This window comes from Leptinotarsa decemlineata, unplaced genomic scaffold (assembly GCF_025532065.1).
Source record: "Leptinotarsa decemlineata unplaced genomic scaffold, Ldec_3_MD MMD2_tig00026330_RagTag_RagTag, whole genome shotgun sequence".
NCBI classification, from domain to species: Eukaryota; Metazoa; Arthropoda; class Insecta; order Coleoptera; family Chrysomelidae; genus Leptinotarsa; species Leptinotarsa decemlineata.
This window is the reverse complement of record NW_027412690.1, coordinates 9,420,590-9,446,409: the sequence shown is the minus strand read 5'-3', so window position 1 is coordinate 9,446,409 and position 25,820 is coordinate 9,420,590. Positions and strand designations below refer to the sequence as shown.

General features: G+C 33.1%; 1 protein-coding gene across 1 annotated transcript; it reads right to left on the bottom strand.

Moving 5' to 3' along the window:
• Positions 1 to 6,399: 6,399 nt before the first annotated feature.
• On the bottom strand, positions 6,400 to 22,268 carry LOC111503212 (transmembrane protein 135). The gene is made up of 9 exons (XM_074183039.1): positions 21,893 to 22,268; positions 19,852 to 19,985; positions 17,704 to 17,827; positions 17,412 to 17,542; positions 14,349 to 14,436; positions 14,127 to 14,294; positions 12,596 to 12,736; positions 9,021 to 9,184; positions 6,400 to 6,596 (listed from the first exon to the last, which is right to left on the bottom strand). Exons 1-9 carry the CDS (start codon positions 22,055 to 22,057, stop codon positions 6,545 to 6,547), a joined length of 1,167 nt encoding a protein of 388 aa, XP_074039140.1. The 5' UTR covers positions 22,058 to 22,268; the 3' UTR covers positions 6,400 to 6,544.
• Between the last annotated feature and the right edge of the window lie 3,552 nt (positions 22,269 to 25,820).

Below are 25,820 nucleotides of genomic sequence, written 5' to 3'. Positions count from 1 at the left end.
CTATTTTTGTATGGCAAACGGATCACAATCAAAATATTATAAGGCTTTCGTGTCATTTTATCACCTACAACACTAGACAATAAAGTGATCTCCATGTTCCGTTTCGTCAGTATAAAACATCGCTAAATTGTCCATCAGTGGTAGGTCTTACTATTTTCAATAAACTCCCTAGGTGTTTAAAAAATATAACGAACCTCAATAAATTTAGTAACTTGTTGAATAATTATTTGATTGAGAATTGTTTTTTTAATTTGCAGGAATTTTACAATTCTTAATATGTACCTAAGTGTATCTGTGGTGTATTTTATTTTATTTCAATTTTGTTGTTGTTGTTTTAATAACAACGGTGTCGGTCACAATGTGAATTTTGTGACATTGTTGTATGTGTACTTTGACGATTCCAATACATGTTATCTGTGTCTAATGGAAAATAAATATTATTATTATTATTACAGGGGCGTGCGTTTGGATATTCAATAAACAATACTTTTTAACACTTTTAACTATGTTGATTTATATACAATTGATATTTTTATGACATTTTGTTATTGAATATTCACATACCGATAAATGGGTATGCTTATCATTGAATATTAGGTTGAATCAATGTGAAATATTGAATTCATTAACTTTTCTTTTATAACTGTATATATTAAACCGTAAATCGAACAAAAAAATACCAAGAGATCAGATTTGGTCAGAAAAGAACGAGCATTTCATGAATGATTTTAGCCTTAAGATAAAGTAGTGACATAATAATGTTGTTCAGTAGAACATGGCTTTTAAACAACAGTGGCGGAATACGTTTCATGAAAATGTCTAGGATCGAACAAATCTTATAAAAATGGTTTTGTCTCAAAACTGTAGCCCCCTGTAGTTGATAAGTTGAGATCTTGGATTTCAGCATGTTATTATGCTTGAATCATTTGAGGAAAAACGAAAACTCTGAAATTTGTAACAATGCATATAATAGTTATTTATGTATCAAGGGAATTAGGAGGGCCTTAATTACCGATGGCAAAGTTTGCGTCCCGAGGGCCTCTGGCCCGAGGGACAGCAATTGCCTGAGGTTATTAAGGCTCATTAATTCCCGTGGTACATAGATAATTTTATTTCTGACCGATTTCAATAAAATTTTGTTCATTTTTGAAACGGAAAAATGTACCAATTCATTACCTTCCCGGTATATTTGAATCAGGTACCGTTGATTATAATAGAGTTTTCTTGTTGCTAGGTTGTTGCTATGTTACTTGTTTATAAACAGAACTTTGTTATCAAGCTGTGTTTGCGGTGAAAATTTTTTGCCAAAAAAATTATCCTATCAAATTTGTCTATTTCTAGTCATGTGTGTCGAAATAACCAATGAAACCATCATTACACTGATAACTACCCATGGATAGTTTTCACGGGTAGTTATCACTTATGTCATGACATTGCTAAGCAACCAACACAATAAAGTTGTTTGACATTTCAGTAATTCAATTTATTTCGAAAATGTCACTTCCTTGCTTTGGTATTCAAAGCAGTAACCGAGGCAAATACAGCAAGATCAACGGAATATCATTATACGAATTGTTCTTTTAATAACTGTGTGTTCAATAAATAATTTTGTTGTCGGGATGTTACCAAATAACGTGCTTTCGAAAACTGTGATAAAATTATTTCGTTAGTTATCAATGTCCTTGGGATATTATAGCTGAAAACGTGTTTTCTACCCCAAATATAATGGAGGATATTTTGAAAAAAGCTGAACAAGCAAGAGAATCATTAATTCCATCGAAAAGTGAAGCCGTATACCAAAAAGAATACAAGATATATCTGGACTGGCTGACACGGAAAAATGTTATGCCAAAAGATGTCACTGAAACTGTATTTCTGGCATATTTTCAAGAACTGGTAAGGAATTTTCTATATTTTTCGGTAGATTTGGTAGTAATTGTGTTTATTCGTTTCAGTCAGAAACGTATAGTCCGAATTCTTTATGGACTAAATGGTCAATGCTAAAATCGATGGTGACTATACATGAGAAACGAGATATCACCAAGTTCAATGAACTACAGTGGCGGAAGTAATTTTCAGGGAACATTTCAAAATTGTACATTTATTATTTGTAATGACGTGAATAAATAAATTATGGTTCAGTTTTCATTTCTATTTATTTTTACTTGTGAAAGGTAGAGGGAATTATAAAATCTATAATGTCCCAAGGGAGTTATGACCCTCTTTATTGATAGCGTAACTATGACGATATACGCTTATAATATCCCGGTCAGAAATAAAATAAATAAGAAAGCTGTTGAAAATGAGATACGTCAGGAAAAAATCAATCATTTTATGAAAAAAGTCAATGAACCCAGCAACAAAAGTAAAACACTTTGGAATATTATTAAACAGCCCCCTGAAATTAATGAAACCTATAGTATTTCTATAGATCATGATAATAATTTAATTACTGATGAACTAAAAGTCGCAGAAACATGCGGAGAATATTTCTTGAGTATTATAGATAAAAAAAATAAACTCCATTTCGAAGGAGGCAATCTAGGGATGGAAACTACAATGCCAAATGTCAACACAACAATGTTTTTCTTACCAGTCACAGAGGTAGACGTAAAAAATATTGTGGAATCGCTACCTAATAAAAAAAAGTACAGAGTATGATGAGGTTTCAATCGAACTTGTCAAAGAATGTATTGATATTATATGTGAACCAATTGCGCACCTGATAAACTTATGTATTTCGTTTGGAGGCTATCCTGATCTTCATAAAATCGCACTATTGATTCCGATATTGAAAAGTGGCGATTGCACTAACATAGCAAATTATCGCCCCATATCGATTATCAGCGTCTTCTCTAAAATCTTTGAAAAGATTATATCGCGCAGAATAAATGACTTGATGACCAACTGATCGATATTTCAAAGTGAAACAGAATAATACATTATCTGGCGAGTATTCTGTTACAACAGGAACACCACAGGGTAGTATTCTTGATCCACTGATATTTTTACTGTATGTCAATGATCTTCCTGATAACATAAGTTATGGTAATGTGTACCTTTATGCAGATGATACGTCTATCATCTTATCGAGCGAAACACCGGATGAAATGAATACCCAAGTCAACACTGTACTACAAGAATTCAGTGAGTGGTGTTTTGAAAACAGATTGATTGTTAATGTCAATAAGACTGTTTGTATTCAATTTGCACATTCTCCTCGGAGTCTACAGAACTTCACCTTCAATTTTCTCAACGAATCTCTAAGATTAACAACTTGTACAAAGTTTTTAGGAACAATGATTGATTCCCTTTCCACATGGAGAGAACACAGAGTTTATATCTGAGAAACTGAACCAATCGTATTACCTAATAAAATCACTGAAAAGTAAACTAGATACCAAATCTCTACTAACGGTTTATTACACAAAATTTCACTCTATAGTATGTTGCAACATTGCTGTCCGGGGATTAGCCACTGAAATTGACAGAATATTCGTAAAACAAAAGGCACTGCTACGATTAATTTTTAACCTTGATTACAGAATGTCGTGTAGAGGAATATTTCAAGAGAATAAAATATTAACTGTGGCAAGCATATTTATTTTAAAACTCATGGCATATATCCATGAAAATAAAAGTCACTTTGACCTACGATCGGAAGTACATGAATATAGTACTAGAAAAAACTATATGCTCACAACTCGAAAACACTTCTATACAAAATATGCCACTGCCACCAATTGCCTTCAAACAAAAACTTAAGTCATTTTTATCGACAAATTGCTTTTATACATTCGACGAATATTTGCTTGAAGTTGTAAATATTTAATATTTTTTACAATATTTTTCATTTTATTATATTTTATTATGTACTGTATATATATGTATGTATATATATATTTATATTTGTAATTACTTTTTATATGTATCCGATCAAGATTTTATTTGACGTATCCCATCTATGTAATGTAGCACAAAGGATAAAAAAATTCTATCTATCTATTGCCTGTCTGTGTGCCTCTAGATTGTATAAAAAAGGAAGGCTCGAATGAAGTTACTGTGAAACATGAAGAATTCAGAAACGATGGTAATAATATGAATATGGAATTTGACAAATTATCAATATCTGTCTGTTTAAAAAATCTATTTTTCCGTTAACCAGCTGTCGCACACCTACGAAGGACAACCCTCAGAAGTTTAAACTTGTGAGAGCTAAGGATTAACGAGGTCTTACCTTTTAAGGTGTGATTCCTAACACGGGTTGGACGATAGCAAGTGAAGATCGATCGTTCAGACTAGGGTTTGAACCACCGACAAACACGGCAGTCAATTTGAGTGAGTGAATATGTAATATCTCATCAGCCGAATGTGTGAAAAAAATATGTTTACATAACGAGGATTACTTTTCCGTTTGCCAAAAATTTTATTCTATACTATATGGACATAAAAATTTGAAATATGAAAATAATAATTTCCCCGTATACGTAACACCTAGACGCATTTATCAATATTCATGTTCATTGTTAGAAATTCAAATTATCGAATGTGGTATTATAATTTATTCAACAGTGCTAAAGTTAATATAATTCATTCCATACATATTTGGTTACATGTCTCATTTTCTACAAGACATTTCAGTATACAGGGTCATTCAATTCGAGTCTATGCAGAGGAAATCATAAACGGTGGGACAAAAAGGGTATAGTCTATCCATTCCCAATTGGAACGGCAATAAAAATAAGAGTACAGTCATAAACATTTCTTGCCTGTGGCCCCTAGTCGCCCAGATAGTTAGTAAACGTGCTTTCAAATGTAGTTGAGGAATAAAGGCTCGGCTAGCTGGACTGGCTGAATACCAATTTTTTGTCCGTTTCACAATATTTCTTTATCAGTGCCGTGTGTTCGTGGGGTTAGGTAAGGTAGTGAGCGGTTTTGCAAACCGATTTTTGAAAACTTTTTCTAGAGATCATTTACCCTAACACCAAACTGATATTTTTGCACTCGACGCGCGTTTCGCTAACAAGGTTAGCATCTTGAGGAGAAACAAATTGATACTGAATCTGAAGACAATCGTCAGCTGTTTATATACCTGAAGTTTTTTGGTCCGATGTGTCTCAATTTAAATAATCGTGAAATAGCAGTGGCAGTTTTTTGAGATCTTTCAAAAGCTTTCGATTGCGTGGATCGTGAAATTCTGCTGCAAAAACTAGAAGTGTATGACTTTAGAGATATATCTTTGAAATGGTTCAGATCATACCTGTCAGAACGTACTCAGAAAGTCAAACTCCCGGACAACATATCCCATCTCCAGACAGTTACTTGGTGTGTTACACAAGGATCGGTTCTAGGCCAAATTTTCTTCTTGTTATATATTAACGACCTAGCCCGCATTAATATAATCGCAGAAATAACCCAATTCGCTGATGACACTACATTATTCTGGCATTGTAAGAATGAAAGGGAACTGCATGATTTGATCAGCATGGATATTATAAAAATAAAAGACTGGTGTGATGCTGATTTCTTGTCATTTAATATCTCAAAAACTAGCATCATCACCCTCAAGTGCTCCACACTAGATATCTGCCTGGGTACTCAATTGATAGAAAACAAAATGTCAGCAAAATTTATGGGATTACAAATTGATGAAAATTTGGATTTTGAAGGTCACATAAATAACCTATGTAAAAAAATTTCATCAGGATGCTTTGCAGTCAGAGTATCAGCAAATGAATTGGGCACTAATATGGCAAAAAATGTGTACTTTGCTCTCATCGATTCCCATCTGAGATACGGTATCTGTTTTTGGGGAACGTGTTGCCAATACATGTTTGATAGGGTGTTTGTACTACAAAAAAGAGGAATTAAAAATATGTGTAGTGTTGGATTCAGGGATTCCTGTCGACCTTTATTCAGAAATCATAAAATTTTGACCTTGCCTTCCGTACTTATATTGGAAATGTTATGTCTGGTGCAAAAAAAATACAGGACGGAAATTCTCATTTCACCACGACAAAATACCAGAAATAAGCTCAATATAGGTTTACCGATTCCAATATCATCAAAAATTGAGAGGTCTTTCATATACAATGGAAAAAAAATGTTTAACCATTTGCCAATTGAGATCAAAGGCATAACATGTACCACTAAATTTAGAAGGTCTGTAAAACAGCTTCTGATTTCGAAGGCTTTTCATTCTTTAGACGAATTCTATTCAGACAGAAATTTAAATTATATAAACAATTAATTTTAATTATTGTGTTCCAATACCTACTGGTATGTGACTTTTTTAACTTTTTGTTTGATGTTTACATTTAGCTCTGAACTGTATAGTTGAAAATGTTCACAGCTAGGAACTTTCGATTTATCAGGTGGAAAATGAATAAAATCACAAAAAAAGCTTTATTTATTTATTGTTTTTTTTTCGTACTCTTCTCGCTTTTGATGAAACTCCCAATTAATATTGTCTTAGTTACGTAGAGTTATGCAAAAATACTTCCAAAAAATTACATTCATGGTTGGAAAGATGAACTATATGTTATTAATATTCATGTAAAAAGGTTCGGATTAAATTTTTATATATCTCCTGGTACCTGAAAAAAATTCATTTTGAGTATATACCAATTGACAGAGAAACTAAAAACATTCGAGAAACTTTTTTAGTACTTATTCATAACCTAAAAATCAGTTACAACCCTATTAATAATTTTCGAAATGAATTCTCATTTTACTGGATACTTTCTGAAAAATCAGATATTATATTTGCAAACATATTTTCCATATCACTTAGGATCCTAAAGTAGATAAAAAATTATTTGTAGATTGAAGAGAGCAAAATTTGGGTTGGTAGGTTTTTTAGGTCCATTCGGAATTCCAAACCGGATTTTGTTCTCTTCAATTGTGACTCCGGTCGTGAAAGCTTATACTCTTATAATTATTAGGCGTTTTGGCCACAATTGGGTACGACGTTTCTACTTATATGTATGTGCTTCTGATGCAACCTCAGTATCAAGCAGTTATTCGAAGGATTAACGGGGTCTTTGGACATATACAATAAACATTGATCGGGACAAGCGTTGTTTCCAAAATTTTTCAGATTGTTCATGTGAAACATCTATAGCCGCACGTAAAACCGATTGCTGGCGTGTCAATGCATGCCGTGGTGATGGATCCTCATGCGCAAGCGACTGTGCGATTTTCTTCCCACTGGTTCGTCGTCATGCTATCTTTCTCGCCATACTCAGTTTGGATATCTATCGTGTATATTGTTGTGTTTACTACAGTATACATAACCTGTGTTTTACTTAATGAATATTTTGTTAAATTATTAAAAATAAAATATGTCTCACAGTGATGATTTTGAACGTGAAAGTGAGCAGCCTTCTGCAAAGAAGGCAAAATTACACTACTACACACTATCAAATCATCAGTGAGTTAATTGTATTTTTATATTTTATGATTGAAATTTGCATTTTTCTGTGCATTAAGCCCGCGTATATTTGGTCGGTCTCAAGGGTCAGTAATTATAAAATCTACTCTCTTGGTAGATTAAAAGACCTACAATTTTCATGGCATATGATATTTTCAAATTAACTATTGATTATTTTTAATTTCATTGTTATAAAAAAAGGGATTTATTTTCAACAGGAGTACCCAGTTACAGGAAATGCTATTATTACAGAGTATATATGGAATACATTTTAAAATAATGGAATAAAGAAATGTATAAAAGTAAATGCTAAAACAAAGTATATATAAAATATTCGTATAAGTAGAATTTCAAAGAGGAATGAAAAATTGAGTATATAATACAAAAAGTTACAAATCATGCAATGTAACAGTACTGACACAAAATTCATTTATAGTATTATTAAAAGTGATTGTGGATACAAGATACTAAGGCGTTCAGATAGTCGAAATGGATATCGCAGTATTCACATATTTTATTGAAGCTACTGCACAAAAAATTGAATGGTGATCGTAGCATAATATTTGTGCGTGATGCTTCGCAATAGAATTTCAGATTGTGTCGACCTTCACTTCTTGGTACTAAGAAATTGAACTCGGGTAAAAGAACCGTACTGTCAATATTGTTGTTGAGTAATTTATGCAGGAATTTTATACCAAGGATAACTCTCCTATTTTCCAAAGATGTCATATCAAATCGTGTCAACAATATGTTATGATCGATGCCTCTCGTGGGGTATTGACCATCAACTTTTAGACATAAGTAGGTATTTTAGGAACTTCCTTTGCACGCTCTCATTTGATGTTTTTTGGCAGTCAGTAATGTCGTCGATTTTATAATATATTTTTAACAAAACATTAAAATATTAATCAATCAATGACTTTCTAATGATGAAGGAATTTACATTGAAACATTTATATTTGATATTTATAATTAAAGATCTTTAGTAATATATTGCATAGCTAAGATTCTTAAGTTTACTGGTATATCAAAGCCACATTGAAATTTTTTATGTATATTTCAATTATATATTTTTTACATATATTTCATCACCCCACAATCATCAACGGGGGCAAAAATATTTTTATTGATCTGCCAGGCGTCCCATGACGGATTATAATTTTTCTGTATTTATATTGTGAAAATTCCTCATCCTATTTTAATGAAATTTGGGAGTGTCGTTGACAAAAAATTTCACTGACGTTTCTTCTCAACTTTGCGTTGAGTAAACCATTTAAAAATGAGACTACTATCCCTCGATAGTGGCTCACTATGTTTTTCGGGGAAAAAATTAAAACGAAAAGCGGATGAAAACGATTAATGCTATGCATTAGCAAATCAACAAATGGTAGTTTGCGATGTTTGCATTTGTCAAGTTACATTTAAAGTTGTGTCAACGGATATTAAAAATATTTATCTTGGAAACGACGCATTGCCAGACCCATGTTCATATGAAATCTGATGAAATTAGCTTCTGAATACAGCTTTGCAAGAATAACTAATAAAAATAATGAAATTCTCAAAACCTATTAGAAGTTGATATACTTACACATTGTTGGTACATGCGTCTATCATTTTCGCGTAATACGAGGAACAAGTCTTTGGAGAGAAGAATTTTTCCTGCAGGAGATATCCATGACAAATCATAAATAGCAACTGGCTCTGCCAGAAAGAGTTTATCTTCAAATATTTGCTAATGTAACTGTAAACCATCTACAAAAAAAAAAACTTATTGTATAGTATGGAAGAGTTGCAACAAAAACGGGGTGTATTCTGTAAACATTGTCTTATACAGGGTGTCCCAGAATGTAGTTAACATGCGATGAGTCCGTTACTTGTGAAGCCAAAGAAATGAAATAAATGCGGGCTTGGAAGATGTCAGAATGACCATTAGAGATGATCTTTGGCATCGTTGTGATTGTAAACACTGCAGGTTCTACGAAACTTATTTTTCAACTGGAAACACTAACAACTGTATACTTCACTTGAGTCTCCTTGGCATTGTGAATACCGACAGGTAATAAATATATTTCAAAATCGATCTCAACAAATATTTTCAACCAAATATCTCAAAATTTTTAATGATTTCATTAACTCTACAAAATATCATGGTCTGTAGGCTATCACGGCTGATGTATAACAAATTGTAAGATGTTTTCGGGTTTATCAGCCTTGGTCTGCAGGTTTTTTATACCTGACCTGCTCTCGTAGTAGGGTGGCCTCACTTCAGAGCCCCCCACTCCTCCACTTTTTGTCATTACCCAGTCGACCAATCAGAAGCTATCGCGCACAGCGGGAACAGTATCGAAGAGATTCAGGTGAAAGATAGCAACGCGGTTGAATTATGAAGATAATGGTATAATAATAATGAATGAAAAATGGGATTGAAGAAAAACACATGGCGACATTCAGTGCAGCGTTAAAGAAAAAACATGACTGCCATCGGAGTTTACAGGGTGTCTCAAAATACGTCATTTAAAAAACATGACAGTTTACCGGGGCTTTATCGCTTCAGCGTGTGATTCTTCAATGTGTACAGGGTGTCTCAAAATATGTCATTTGAGGAACATGGCAATTTGATGGGTTTAACTATCCGCGGTTATTCGGAGAGGTCATAGAAATTCAAACTGGACAATGAGACCATCAGCCTCGATATAATCATTATTTGATTCTTCAGAATCATTTTGGGAACTTTAGAAAGCTAATCGATCTCAGATCAAAGAATTCTGATGACGAGGAGCACTTTTCTAGGGGTTGGACTGTTGAAAAACCACTTTTTTCATAATTTGTCTTTGTTCACATTGTATTTGTTTATAGGCAGTTGAGAGACTATTTCGACATAATAAAAGTGTGAGTTTAGTTGTCTAAAATAAATACATTCATTCAAGAGTTTACTTGAGATATTTCCTCCACTTCAACATGGACAACATAAACACCTTCCTCAAGGATGGTTATGCCCTCATTGAACATCAAGGTTAGATGACTGAGATTGTGACAGCTAACAAAGTCGATCATAGGAAAATATTTACCGTCGATTGTGAGTGCATTACTCTCGATATCATTCAGATATTCCAAGAATATTTCTGAGTTGAGATATTTCCTCCACTTCAACATGGACAACATAAACACCTTCCTCAAGGATGGTTATGCCCTCATTGAAAATCAAGGTTAGATGACTGAGATGGTGACAGCTAACAAAGTCGATCATAGGAAAATATTTACCGTCGATTGTGAGTGCATTACTCTCGATATCATTCAGATATTCCAAGAATATTTCTGAGTTGATAGTGGAAGAATTGAAGGTCATTACGTTGTAGTGATCGATGTGAAAATTCAAGAGGTCTGCTTGATAAATGGATATATTAGGAAGAGTTATATTTAGAAAACGTTCGCTAATGTCACTCACATTCACATTTTATTTCAAACCCAATCATCATAAAAACATCTTCCGATTTCAGTGAGACTAATTTTTATTTTTTTACTGAATCGTGAAAAAATATTAGACCAGGTTGAATTATGACATAAGTAAAGAACAAGTTGCAATTGTTTATATCAGGGGTCTCCAAACTACGGCCCGCGGGCCAAATCCGGCCCGCCAGTATCGGTGATTCAGCCCAGTGGATCTGATGAAGTTAACAACTGATATGACTGGTTTTAGAACTTCAGACATATCCAAACATTTTACGCACAAGGACTGTTGATGAATGATACAATGTAAGACTAATGGTTTCGAATCACCGTCATTTTCTACAGCCTTTGACACAAGTGCAACCACTCCTTTATTTTTACCATACATATTTTTGCCTCCATCAGTTGTTATAAATTTCAAATTTCTCCATTGAAGGTTATTTATTAATGGCATTTTCAACTCCCTTAAAAAAATATCTGCCCCATCTATCAATATCAAGAAGTTCTTCATACACTTCATAGCTTTTATCTACTCCGTGAATAAAAATCAATACCTGATCAGTATCTGACACATCAGTTGACTCATCCAATGCTAGAGGAAACCACTCATGATGTCCATTTTTGTCAGACAGTTGAGATGATATATTTTCTGCGATGTCTTGCACCCTCCGAGCCACGGTGTTTGCTGACAAACTGACACTTTTAAATAAATTTACTTTTTCGGGGAATATTTCTTCGGCTACTGCAATCAAGCATTCTTTTATCATTTCTCCATCGGTGAATGGTTTGCCACGTTTTCCTATTTCAGGCTCTTGTTCAGTATTCGCTTCGGTAAACAAAGATTGCTGCGATTTGAATCCGCGTTTCAAAGCTTCAAATTTTTCCTTCCGCAAACTTCCTGTATACTTGGAGTAACTTTGAAGACTTTTCGATTCATAGTGTCGTTTAATGTTATAGTCTTTGAGAACAGCTATGGTTTCATTACAAATTAAACATAGCGCCTCATTACTGGACTCGATCGCAAAATACTGAAAGTTCCATTTTTCTTGGAACGTTCTGCATTCACTGTCGATTTTTCGCTTCTTCTCCATACTAACAAATCACACATAAAAACAATAAGTCAAATCAAAATACTTCCATTGACGGGTATCACAATAGACAGTTTCGCTTCCTTCGCCTTTCCTACGCAGACTAACTCGCAGTTGTGCCGCTAGCCTTTTTATATGTAATTATTACTGCCATCTCGAGGTGATCGGAATATACTAGCTAGAACCAGAACTTACTCGAACCAACGCGGTAATTCCAAATATTTTATTACGCCTTATGCCACCTAGCGGGTAGCTGTAAAAGATAGTACATAGTTCCACTACTCGCCACTAGATGTCGTTAAATGTCACAATACACAATAATAATTGAAATGCAAAAAAAGCGTAAGTTTGCTTAGGTCACGCACTTTGCGACTATCCTAGTCTAGAAATATAGTTAAGGGCAGAAATTGACCCTTGGAACCAACTGAAAAAATCATTATGGCCCGAAGGCTTCAAAGTTTGGAGACCCCTGGTTTATATGACATAACTATGTCAGCCTCTCCGAATACATTTTGATAAATATCTCGAAAATCGACCCATCAGCACTTTAGTTATTGAATCATTCAACACTAATTCATTACATTTGAAAAGTACTGTGTTATTACGTAATTGAAGAATATTGACAAACCTGTAATGTTGTGGTGATTGCAATGACAAGAACCTGTAGGTTTGGAGAAATAGCATATGTAAGCCCAGAGAAGAGTCCAGCAATCAATCCATGAAATGTCTTCTTGATGTTGGATATCCTGGTGAGATAGCATATGAGAACCTGGAAACAACATTTATGTGGATCATTTCAGAAGAAAAGTTTTTCTTTGAGAAGTCATGCTCTCTTAACAGAGAATGAACCTTCTAAATTCCCATAGACAAACATTTTTTGAGTGGCACTGATTCTCTAAAAATGATATACGAAATGTCAGTGGAAGCTTCAAAGGTGATGATTCAAAAGTTGCCATAAAATTGAGACAGATTTTTCAAAGGCATTTGAGCGAGTAAATCACAATTTGTTGTTGCATGAACTGAACGCTTTGCTGCTGGGTATTCAGCAAAACATTTGTCTTGCTTGAAGAGTCAAATATGTAAATATGGTAACTCAATTGAGGAAGACTCAATCTCAGTTCTACCTGGTGTTCCGCAGGCGTACAATTTAGCACCATTACTTTTCAACCTATTCGTAAATGACTTGAAGCATGTTATTCTCTATAGCGAATTCCTTCTATTTGCTGATGATCTGAAGATGTGCAAAGTTATTCATGAATCATTTGATACTGAATTATTAACAGTTCGATTTAAGTAACTTTGTACGCTGGTGTGATATACAGGCAACTGAATACAGGCAAATGTCAGAAACAGAAATTAACAGATTGTCTCTGGTCTTCTAACTGGTCACTGTCATTTGAATCATCATAAGCAGAGACTCAGACTGTCGGAAGACAGTGTGTGTGTCGCCTCTGTTTGGAAAATGAGGAAACAGCAGAGCTGGGGACCGAATCAGGTTTTCAGAATTTGGCAGAGCCGTACTCTCATCATATATGACCTGAAAGACCACTCACCATACAAACTAATCGGCTTCGTTAAGAAACTGGGTTTGTTTGGTCGAGTGTGAGTATGTGTGAGCCACAATAAACCTTTGCGGGTGTCGGTGGAGGGTCGAATAGACGCACTCACTTTTGACCTAACCTAACTTAATTCCAGGAACTTGTTGAACTTATGACTTCGAATGTAAATCCAAAGAGAACACGAAATAAAAAATCTTTAAAGTACCCTTTCATTATACCAACTATGGCCAGACTGAGCCGATAGGAAGAATTTTGTGACTTGCAAACACTTTCAATGTGGATTCAGAACTTTCCAATTCTTCTTTGGAATCAATTATAAAGACTGTTAAAAGATTGTAATTTATAATTGTCCGTACATCCAGTTGGCAGTTATAGATTATTGTTCTGAATTTGTTGATTATTCAACTAATTATTTAGGCAGTGCCGTGGATAAATGAATAAAAAACATAATAATAAACTGAATTAATGTATGTTTGTGATGTGAAAGGATTATTCTAGTTGATACCAGTTCTAATTATTGAATTCCATGACTTTTAAAGCGATTCAATGTCAATAATTGAAAAAAAAAAACATTTCTTCTGTATAATGTAATGTTCTTACTCTATAAAATCCCACATAGCTGCCTATGAATAACCCGAAGTACAAATTTGATTCACTGAAAAATATCCCCATATTTTTCAAAGGATTTTTTACTAGGCTTCCCATTCTAGGTAGTAGTTTCTTGATGACGTTAACAGCATATCCGAGTAAAAAATATTTGGAACATCCCTGGAAAATTGAAGTGAACAGTTGACTCAGTCGAAAAATTTGATGGAAAACTACCTCACAAAAATGAACGAGACAAGTTTTTTCATGACTACAGGGATCATTACTTTTCTCATGGACATCTATCATGGGAGGTGTATAGAACCTGAAAGATGAGAAAGCTTTGGTATTCAAAAATTTAAAAGTTTCTATGTTGTCAGTGAAATATGCTCTGAAAATGAAATAATGGTCATTAGATTTCTGTGGGTTCTCGACGAAATGAAAGACTGCATTTGCATTTCAAATATCTTTGAGATATAACATTTAGAAAATGTTAGGTATTTCGGTATCATTTCATCAAGAGACGAAATTTTTGAAAAATGAGAAATAAAACTTTCTATGTTTTGTTACCACTTGTATCTGTAACTAACGTTAGTTACAAATATAAGGTTCCCACATTTTTTTGTATCGAGATGGAGTAGTAGAAAGCCAAAAACTTTCTTTCCCATAAAATAAAGATTGTGTATAAAACTAGCACCCAAGTGACTTAACTTATGTAATGCTACAAAGTAATACTGATTAATATAAAATTACAGTTGTGTACAGAGAGTTAGGAAACAATTTAGTGGCAGTGTATCTATTAGTGTTCTAATATTTTGATACATTCAAAGTAATTTTCGAAGATAATTTTTTTTATTCTATAGGGACGGCTTTATAATTTTTAATACGTTTTATCCTTAGGGGTAGAATATTACAAATTTTAGGTAGTGTGTAAGTTAAAAAGCGATGACGAATATTCCTACTGAATTTTGAAGTGGGTATAGCAATTCATTTGTTGTACATCTAGTATTATAAACTGTGGGAACATAATTTTGATATGTTTTGTTTTTGAATGAACTATGAAAGTATAATGATCGAATATTTCTAAAATCTTCTGAATATATAAGACTGGTGTGATATGATCTTTTTTCTTTAAGATTATTTTCAGAATATAGTTCTGTATTATGTTCAGTTTTTGCAAGAAACTCTTATACATTGCTCCCCACATCAGAATAACATAACGAAAATGTGATTCAGATAGAGATTTGTAAATTAATATGAGTATATTTTTCGATATAAACTTTCGTAAATTTCACTAGTTCGGACTTCCATTGTCTACTATATAAAATGATTTGAAATCCCTGAAACAACTTAAAAAGAAGAATTGAAAATGAAAAGCTGAAAATAACAATTATATTAACCAAAATAAACCTGAAATAAAATAATAGTGAAATAAAATACAAGTAAAAATAGAACAATTGAATAAATAAAAATAAAGAAATGAGAAAAGAAAATAAAAATAGAAAGTGGAGAGATTCCAAGTTACGTTAGTTCACGACGTTTCGATTGTTAGTATCTACAATCGTCTTCGGGTGATGACTATTTTTATTTTCTTTTTTCATTTCTTTATTTTCATTTATTCAATTGTTCTATTTTTATTTGTATTTTATTTCACTATTATTTCATTTCAGGTTTATTTTGGTTAACATAATTGTTATTTTCAGCTATTCATTTTCAATTCTTCTTTTTTAGTTGTTTCAGGGATTTTCCCCCTCATACCGGAACTTTAATGTTAGAGTATGGTGTTGTTTATGTATATGAAAAAAATCGAATAATTCTGCAAAAACCAGAATAACACTGACAAATGATACACTAATTCAGAAAAATATTCCAATGGGATCAAATCTGGAAATGTAGTTGGCCGTTACAGATGCTGCTGGATAAATTTCTTTTGGATACAATAAAGGTCCATCGTAGTATCTATGAGTCGGGAAAGTAGTTGTTTTCCGCAGGCATTTACCAGAACCTTCTGTGCATTTCTATTGGCGAAATTCGATATGCACTGTTTTGCCTGTAGAAAAAAATCAATGGGTGGACCGACATATATTGTTAAATAAACTTATTTTTTGAGTTTCACTTCTTCGATTGACGACTCGTTTATTTTGTGGAAATTCATGTTCACTGAGGATACACTACAAAAACACACTTTTGTCTATATTTAATGCCAAACCTAAATTAGAGAAAGGGAAGAGATCTGGTATATATCGAATATAATGTGGTGAATGCCCCGCCATATATACAGGCCAAACTGGGAGAAATTTTGATACAAGGTACCATGAACATGTCATTTCGGATAAAACATCATTAATGTACGAACATCTTCAAAATTCGAAACATAAAATAGATAAAGATAATTTAAAGATCCTACACACATACGAAAAAGGGAAAATGATGAATATGTTGGAATCTATGGAAATAAACAGGACAAAGAAAAATCCCAATTCTATTGTCCTCAACGAACAACTTGATTTAAATAATAGTCCTCTCCTGAACCTATAATCCAGATCCCAAAACCTACATTATATTGAAAGCTTTGTTATGTTCATGGATTTTACAGGTATATGAAACGCAGGTACCGGGTATCAGGTATATCAGGTATATCAAATCATTTATGATAGAATAAGCAACATAGGTATAAATTACTCAGATTCAAATGTAATCAGTTAGTTTTGAAAATGGTGTAATAGCCGAAACCGGTCAACAATAAAGAAATATAGTGGAAAATAGACAAAAGTGTGTTTTTGTAGTTTATCCTCAGTTATTTTTCGAGGTATGTATCTTAAATTGAAGTTTGTCTATAGGGTGTAACTTACCAATACTAGTGTTACTCAAGATAACATTGTAAACATTTTAAAAGAGTACTGATTGTTTGATGAAGATGGATTCTTGAAAGAATTTTTTAATTTATTGCTCTTGGAAAACAAACAAAATTTTAAACTGAAAGTGTATGAAAATGGATCATTGAGAGTTTTAAAATGTTAATGAACTGGATGTTGAAAGATCTTCTCATGAATTAGTTTTCAACAGGTTCATCTATGTCCAACTACACATGTCCAATTGACTTGAATGACCCCAATTTTACTTTCAAACAATAGATAGCCATATTACTGCTCAAGAACATATCGGAAATATTTGTCATCAAATGTAGGGTACATGTTACTTTATGTCTCGTGAACACAAGTTGTGAAAAAATATTTACTAATCATTTGAATAACAGCTTTGAAGTTACTTCAAGGTATACAATACACGGTTAAAACTTACCAGAAATAGGTGAAATCAATTTTTTCTTTCCTGTTTGTTAATAAATGCATTAAAATACTGCTGAAAAATACAAAGAATACGATTTCCCACTTTTTGTCAATTCCAATTTTCCTCCAGATACTTTCTAAAAACTGAAAACGAAAGTGTAGTTGAACTGTAGACAAAAAAAAATTGTGCTTCAGATATGCAATTTTTGAGGATTTTGAAATATAACCGACCATTTTGGCTCACTAATCGAGGTTTGACTGTAATATAGATCGACCATTCCCAATATTATCGTCTGAAAACTCACCGAATTAAAAAATATAATTTTGTTTAATGTTTGGTTTTGCCTCGATTCCAGCAACAGTGATGTTCCTGATATCATTCCAGGTAGCAGAAGAATGGTGTGGTAGTAAACTCTGCCAAATATTTTTCTGAAAAACATTGAACATTGTTGGGTATCATTATGTAAATTCAGTATTTTAGTGCAAAATGAAATGAGGAAAATTTTGAAATACGTGATTTCATTTTGGATTAGGACTTCAAAATATCACTCCCTATTAATAAGGGGGCCCAAGCGGGGAATTCGGGATTTACTAAAGCGCATCATATTAATATACAGGGGGATACCTTGTACCCGGTTAAGTACCTCCACCAAATATGAGCCCCTTATATAAGGCCGCCTGTGAGGGATAAAGGATCAGATCAGTAAAGAGGTCATCAGAAATTCTCGAGCGCGTCAGATTAAGATAGGGTGAGTTAATTATCTGCTAAAAAGTGTATAGTCCAATAATCTGACAAGTTGAGAGTGATGTAAAGAAAGGGGAGGGCAGCAAAGTTGTAAAAAAATAACGCGTAGCTAATTTTTTTTTATTTTAAAGGAAATGACTCAAGGATAACGAAAAATATATAATCTGACGATTTCCGCAAGTCGAAATAACAAAAATTCGTCGATGAAGTTTAATGCGTGCAGCTGTGTGAAATCTATATTTCCCTCTCCGAGTTTTTATTCCTCTATTCTCTATTCACTTTTTCTTCATCTATTAGTCTCTCACTCCGTCCCCACTCTGAATTCTGTTGCCATGACGCCATCACAGCTGATCACAAAGACTTGTTAGTGATGAAGATTAAATAATTAATTAATTGATGGATGTAGCCGTTACTACGTGGTAGGAAGTCATAATGAAGAAAAGAGAAATTAAACTTTCTATGTTTTTTACCACTTTTATTTGTAACTAAAGTTACTGCAGTTTCGTCCTATAAGGACATTTTTAAACTTATACAATATATAAGGACATTTTCAAACTCATACAATATATAAGTTTGAAAATGTCCTTATAGGACGAAACTGCAGTAACGTTAGTAACAAATAAAAGTGGTAATGAACATAGACAGTTCAATTTCCCTTTTCTTCATTAATTAATCAATTGATTATAAAAATTAAATTCTTTTGAGCATTTTTAAAAAATTGTTCCCTTATAAATTCAAGTATTCTACTTAAAAAACATACACTTATTTATCTGCATGCTATTTCCTGAGCTTTTCGGATAATTAAGTTCAATTAATTAAAAAAAAAATTAAAAAAATATTGTTTTTGTCAGATTAAGCGAATCCCTCTAGATAATCGTCAGATTATGAGACAGCACGTCTAAAACATAAAGATGATGAACCATATATATCTCAATCTGACGCGCTTGAGTATTTAAAAATGGCATTTTTTTTTGTTCATTATAATAAGGCCAGCGAGTTTGCGTCAGATCGAAATCGTCAGATTATTGAAGCAGAGATTTTTTTTGTTGCACTTAACACCCCCTTAGAAAATCTGACGCGCTCGATTAATTTTTTTTTCTTTCAACTTTTAACCCTTACGTACAAAAACCCACAAAAAACATCAACGAGTGATGGAAATTCCTTTTTTAAAAGATTTATTTATTTACGAAATACAACTTTTAGCTCAAAAGAACGATATTAACAGTGTGAATGCTAGTTACTGACTGACTTGAATAAAACAAATGAGCAAACAAGTAAATTCTGCAGAGTCAAGAGATAATGCTGAGTTCGCTTCTTCTCTGGTGGCGGCATGGTATAATTCACATCATGCAAACGATCAGATTAACATACCAACATAATTAAAAATACGTAGGACATTGATGCTATCAATATCTGACGCGCTCGAGTATGTCCATGCAACAGTATTTTTTCTACATATTCAAAAATCTATAGCCGCTTCCTCCACCGATGAATAGGTATAATATAAAATTTCTTTCTTCTTATTATCTAAGCTTTGCAACCTGATAGGTCTCAATGCCATATTTTCGTATAGCATGAAATCTGGTGTAATATCACCCTTAGCAGTTATTATAAAGCATAAATCTTATATTCTTTCTTCAAGGAAGTTGAGTACTTTTATTTCAATTTCATTTGAAACTATTGACGGATTGTACTGTTATTTTCTTACCGTAGGAGGCAAACCGAAAAAATGAACGTCATTCCCATACATGTTCCATAAACTATAGACCTAATTTCAGATATGAGCAAATTTCTAACCAAAGTCTTTTTATCCTTCTTCTTGTGAGTCAGCAACAGTTTCACCTGGAATATAAAGGAAAACATGCAGACATATAACTCGTAAAAAATTAAAAAAATTGATGGATATAAGGAAAATAAAAAAACCAATAATGCATCACTTTTTCTATTTTCAACTGATGATATAGAAGTCAAATACATGATTTCGCAACTAAAGAACAACAAATTGGTGGGACCTGATGGCTTCAAAGCAGAAAAACTGAAAATTATTGCAGATTACACACAATTTGGTTTTAGAGAAGTTGAATCGACACAAGAAGCTATTAGGGCATTAACAACAAAAATTTACTGTGCAATTGATAAAAAGAAATCAACAATAGGAGTTTTTATAGACTTTATAGACCCAGCAAGTTAAAGTACGAAACCACATCAGTGAAGAAAAATCAATTACATGTGGTGTACCTCAAGGTACGGTGTTGGGGCCAATTCTCTTCATAATATATATGAACAATCTCTTCTTCACAAAAGGAGACTGTGAAAAAATAAGTTTCGCAGATGATACTGTCATTATATACAGAGACGAAACCTGGCAAAAACTGAAGAAAAAAATTTAAAATAACTCTCATCACATTATAAAATGGCTGAATCATAGACTGCTTTTGATAAACCTAAAGAAAACCATTTACTTACCTTTCTGCAGCAACAAAACAGGTCTTCCACATTTCAATCAAATTACATTGGATGATAACTTCACCATAGTCATGAGTTTAGTAGAATCTCATTTGAACTACGGGATTATAGGATGGGGAGGAGTCTCTAAAAGTCACCTCAAACATTTGAAGTGGCACAAAAACGTTTTCTGAGAATGATTCTAAACAGAAATAATATTCAAGCGACGCTCTTTATGAAGAGTCTAATATGTTTGATCTGAGACAATTATTTTTCATTAGCATAACTACAACGCAGTTCTTAAATGAAAATGAACTCCAGAAACCATCTCATGCTTATACAACGAGGCAAATTGGTAACTTCTCAATACCCTTCGCATCCAAATCAATTGGTCAAAACTGTTATAGAGTCCTAGCTCCAAAGGCATCTAATATACTTCCTAAAGAATTGAAAAACGAGACTTCCAAATTCAGGAAAGGAATAAAACTCTTCACGAAACAATCTGATCGATATGAGACTCGTGCACTAATTGAAAACTGAAAAAAAAAAAATAGAAAAACAATAATTTTGTTAACTACTATATTGATTGTTCACCATAAATTCCCATGATGGAAAAATCACATTTTCAATACACACATAGACCACTCACATGTACACATATATTCAAGCGTAATAATATCATAAATTCTTTATATTCGTTCATTTTTAGATTGGAATTTTAATAGTTATTTTTATATAGTAACTTAAACATGTATATACATTCTACATTTGAATTAATTTTAGATTTTCTTTTTATATTTTGACCTCTAATTTTACTCAATCAATCAATCAATCAATCATATCCACACACAAGCAGTACTGCTTCCGTGCTATTACTTTATTCACAATCTGTACCCTATATGGCTGTGGATAAATTATTATTTTTATTATTATTATATCACAACAAAAACAAAAATCAACTCAATATAATCTATGAAAAACAGAATAGAAAGAATTTAAATGAAAATTATTGATACGGTTGTTTGACAGATTCTCGTCGAAGTTTCGAATTTAATCACATCCTTCTTTAGGGCTGTAAAAGTAGTTTTTTCGTGTTGATAATATTACTACTTTAAAAATCATCAGACATTTTAGAAACATATGAAAAAAAACAACATTGCAACAACCAAATTTCTGAGACAACACCAACACAAAACGACATGAAACAAATATTTGTTTCATATGTATCTAATTTGTTTGATGGTTTTTAAACCATCCTGTCTTCAGATAAATAACGTAGTTTGAGGTTGGGTCATACTACTCACTATATAAACGGGGAGATAAAATTTTGCACTCCCATTGATCATATTCCAAAGCCAGTATTTGGACAAAAATGCTGTTCCGCAGTCTTTACTCCAAATGTGTATTATGCTGCAGTCGACGTTAGGTTCGAGCTTTTCATGAAATAACTGTCTACTTATAACAACCATTTTCAGCAGGGCTTTCAATTGAATATTTTCCCTCAAAACCTTTCAATCATCTTCAGCTTGATATTTCCCACTGAATTTATGAAGTCTTTCAACAAATCCCACAATGATCAGAATATAGTATTCACATTTCTGAGGTATTTCAAATTGAAACTTTTATATTGAACTGACACCCTTTAAAAGACCACTGACTATTCTTCTATCTATTGCAAAATTTCGTGTGTTTTGAGCTTAGGGTCAGGTGGTCAATGGTTTTCAGAATAATATGTAACCTTTTCGATAAATAGTCGTTTATACACTGATATACAGTCCGAAATATAACATCATTGGCTTATTCAGTTCTGTATTTTTTTTAACACGCTTTTATTAGCTTCACCTGTATGTATTTATGTATGTATGTTTGTTTGCTTGTAACTCTCAAGCTAGGGATCTGTATTTGATAGAATTATCGACATTATCGCTTGATCTATTCGCGGACAGATGGCGCTGTACGTAAGCTCCTTGATATATCGACATTATTGCTTGATCTATTCGCGGACAGATGGCGCTTTACCTAACCTCCTTGATATAATCCGAACTCACTTTACATGTATTCCTTCATTTGAAAAAAGTATTTCTTTTATTGAATTGATGAATCGAAGAGGATTTTTGTATTAAAGTGTATAATTTTTAAAATTCTTGCAAAGCGCTTTCGACTTTCGTCATTATCAGTGCTCACCTGAAAGTAAGTGATCTAATTGAACAGACGAGAAATGCGACAACATACTTACCCCTCAACTGAAACGGAACTTACAAGTTTCCAACCCAACGGTGTCGAAACTATATTGCCTCCCTTAAGGATATATTGTAAAATAATTGATAAGGCAAATTGTAAAATTAATTTAGGTATGGTATACCTGTATGTGTGGTATACCTGCATGGTATACTTGTATGGTATGCCTGAATAGCATAAATAGGGTTAGCTTCGAAAAGTTTTCAGTTCAATCTTCCTCTTGAAGATGATCACTTGGTGATCGAAACACGTGTCGAGGTGTTGAAAATATCGATTTGGTGGTGGGAAAAAACTTCAGTAATATCCATTACTATACCAAAAGTTCCAAACAGTGCATCGTAAGTAAAAAGTTAAAAATAGTTTTTTAAAATAAGCTTAAAACAATAACGAACGAAAAATACTAGTATTTTTGTGAAAAAAGCGTGGGCGCTTTGTGCCAAATTTTTTGTATATCAAGCGCACGTCGCTTCTTTGACAATAATTCGTTCGTTATTGTTTCAAGTTTATTTTAAAAAAGTTATTTTCAACTTTTTAGTTCTATGTTATTTAAAAGCGTGTTTTTTAGTTTTTTAAACTATATTCACAGGGGCAGCCAGGCATCAAAAATATTCTTGAAAAGATTTGTGATTTTGGCTGGTTTTGTCACATTCACCTTTGAAAAAAATTATTTCCGGACTTTCGTAACATTGAATTCTACTTGCTTACTATCAGCACAAGATGACAATTTCTTTCACATCTACATGAAGATATAAAACCTTTTATTGTCACTAAAAATCTCCCTTCGAGAATGGTGAAACGAACACGATCAGGCAACTTTGAACTTTGAACATTTTGTTAATTCTTATCTGCCGAATACTACATTTACAAAGCATTACTCATATGATGGATTCCGTGAGTTCCGTGAGAAGTCTCTAAATGAACCAAAATAGTATGAAGAAATAGTTTCTCGTAATGAAATGATCACAAAAATGATTTATAAATGACGTAAATATGTAACACATTATTTTAAAGATCTTAAAAATCCTCAATCAACCCCGTTTAGAAAACTGAAATTGGTTGATCCGTTTTCGTAAAATAGGGCAAAAAGAAAATGAATTATAACAAAATGCAAAAATTTATGGAACCGTTACCACTGACTCAATAACGGTATGTTTATGTCTCTTTTTTACACAGAGTTTTTTGCTTTAGCTGAGAGTGAGATAAAGGCACACAGTTGTTTCTTGGCGTCAGTTACAATTAAATGGTGGAAACATTTATCAGAATTAGTAATTCCTGATTTCATACTGTTTTTCAAATGGTGTCAGTTGCATTGACAGTAATACAAATCGTAATGGTGTACACTTTACAAAAAAGAACTGGAAATATTTTTGTTTATGGTGCTGAAGATAGGTGTGCTCGTAGAACAGCCCGGGTTTTTAATGAAAGGCATGCAGGCCAAAATGTGAGTCATCGATATATTCTAGACCTTGTTAAAAAATTTGAAGAGACCGGTTCTGTGTGCAACAAAGCAGTAAAGCAGCCGAGAGTTCTTACGGAAGCAGCACAGATTGAGATTTTAGGTCAATTCGCTGTTGAGCCTACTACTTCAATTTCGAAAGTCGCTAAGTTAGTAAATATTTCAGTTGGTTCTATACACAAAGTTTTAAAACTAAACAAGTTCTTTCCTTACAAAATGCGTATTCTTCAGCAACTAAGTGAGGATGACTATGATAGGAGAATTGAATTTTGTGAAGTAATGACTGCGAAAATTCAAAAGGACCCGAATTTAATAAAAAATATTTGCTTCAGTGATGAATCAACTTTTTTTTAATGGCTTTGTAAATAAGCATGACTGTAGATACTGGGATAATGAAAATCCACACTTGTTTCGAGAGGATCATACGCAATATCCACAAAAAATAAACGTCTGGTTGGAATTCTGGGAAATGAAATAATTGGCCCTATTTTTTTTTTAATTTAACTGGTCAATTGTATTTAAACTTATTGGAAAATGTAATCGATCCACTCATAACACAGTCAAGTTGATGAAGAAGACAACCCGCTCTTGGATAAACAAAATTTACATTCTCAACAGGACGGCGCACCGTCACACTACGCATTGCATGTCCGACAGTGGCTCGATCAACGGTATCCTGACAAATGGATTGGCAGAAGAGGCGCTCTGGAATGGCCGGCGAGATCTCCGGATTTAACGCCATTGGATTTCTTTCTCTGGGGTTATTTGAAGACAGTGGTATACAAAACTCCCCCACAGGACATTCAGGATCTAAGACACAGGATTACTGACACATGCAGACCAATTAATAATGAAACATTTACAAAAGTCCGACAGGAATTCGAGTTTTCTAAACGGGGTTGAGTGAGGATTTTTAAGATCTTTAAAATGATCTGTTACAAGATAGAGGGTGCCATTTAAAAAATTATTAAGTGGGGGTAGCTAGGGGTAAGGGTGTTAAACCTAAAATACCACTGGCACTGGTTTTAAACTCACCCTCGATATCTAAATTGACGTGGTGACTAGGGGTGGGAAGTTTTGAAATACTACAAATATTGTTGTAGTATTTAAAAATACGTTTATTTTTCTCAGTGTATCAATATTTTTGATAAATGAATTCACTAGTTTGAGCAGTATACTCGTACATATTCACAGTGATGATTATTCATGTCCATTGTTGGAAATGCGACCGAATGATTAGTATATTCAAATGTAACAAAAAATAGTACCTATATTCAATTCACTCATTACGGGAAACAAGTGTCATATTCGCTCATGAGCACAATAAAATTTTATTTAAAATATGATTATTTTTTCAAATTTTTTTGTGATCCCATACCGTTATTTTGATTTGACGGTATTCAGATGGCAATTGAAAAGTTAGTTAACAGCCTCCATCCGTTTCTTAATGTATTTTCATTAGGTAAAATGATTTCTGTGTATCCGACGAATCCCATACAATGCATGGTCAAGTGGATAATAAAATATTATTATTATTA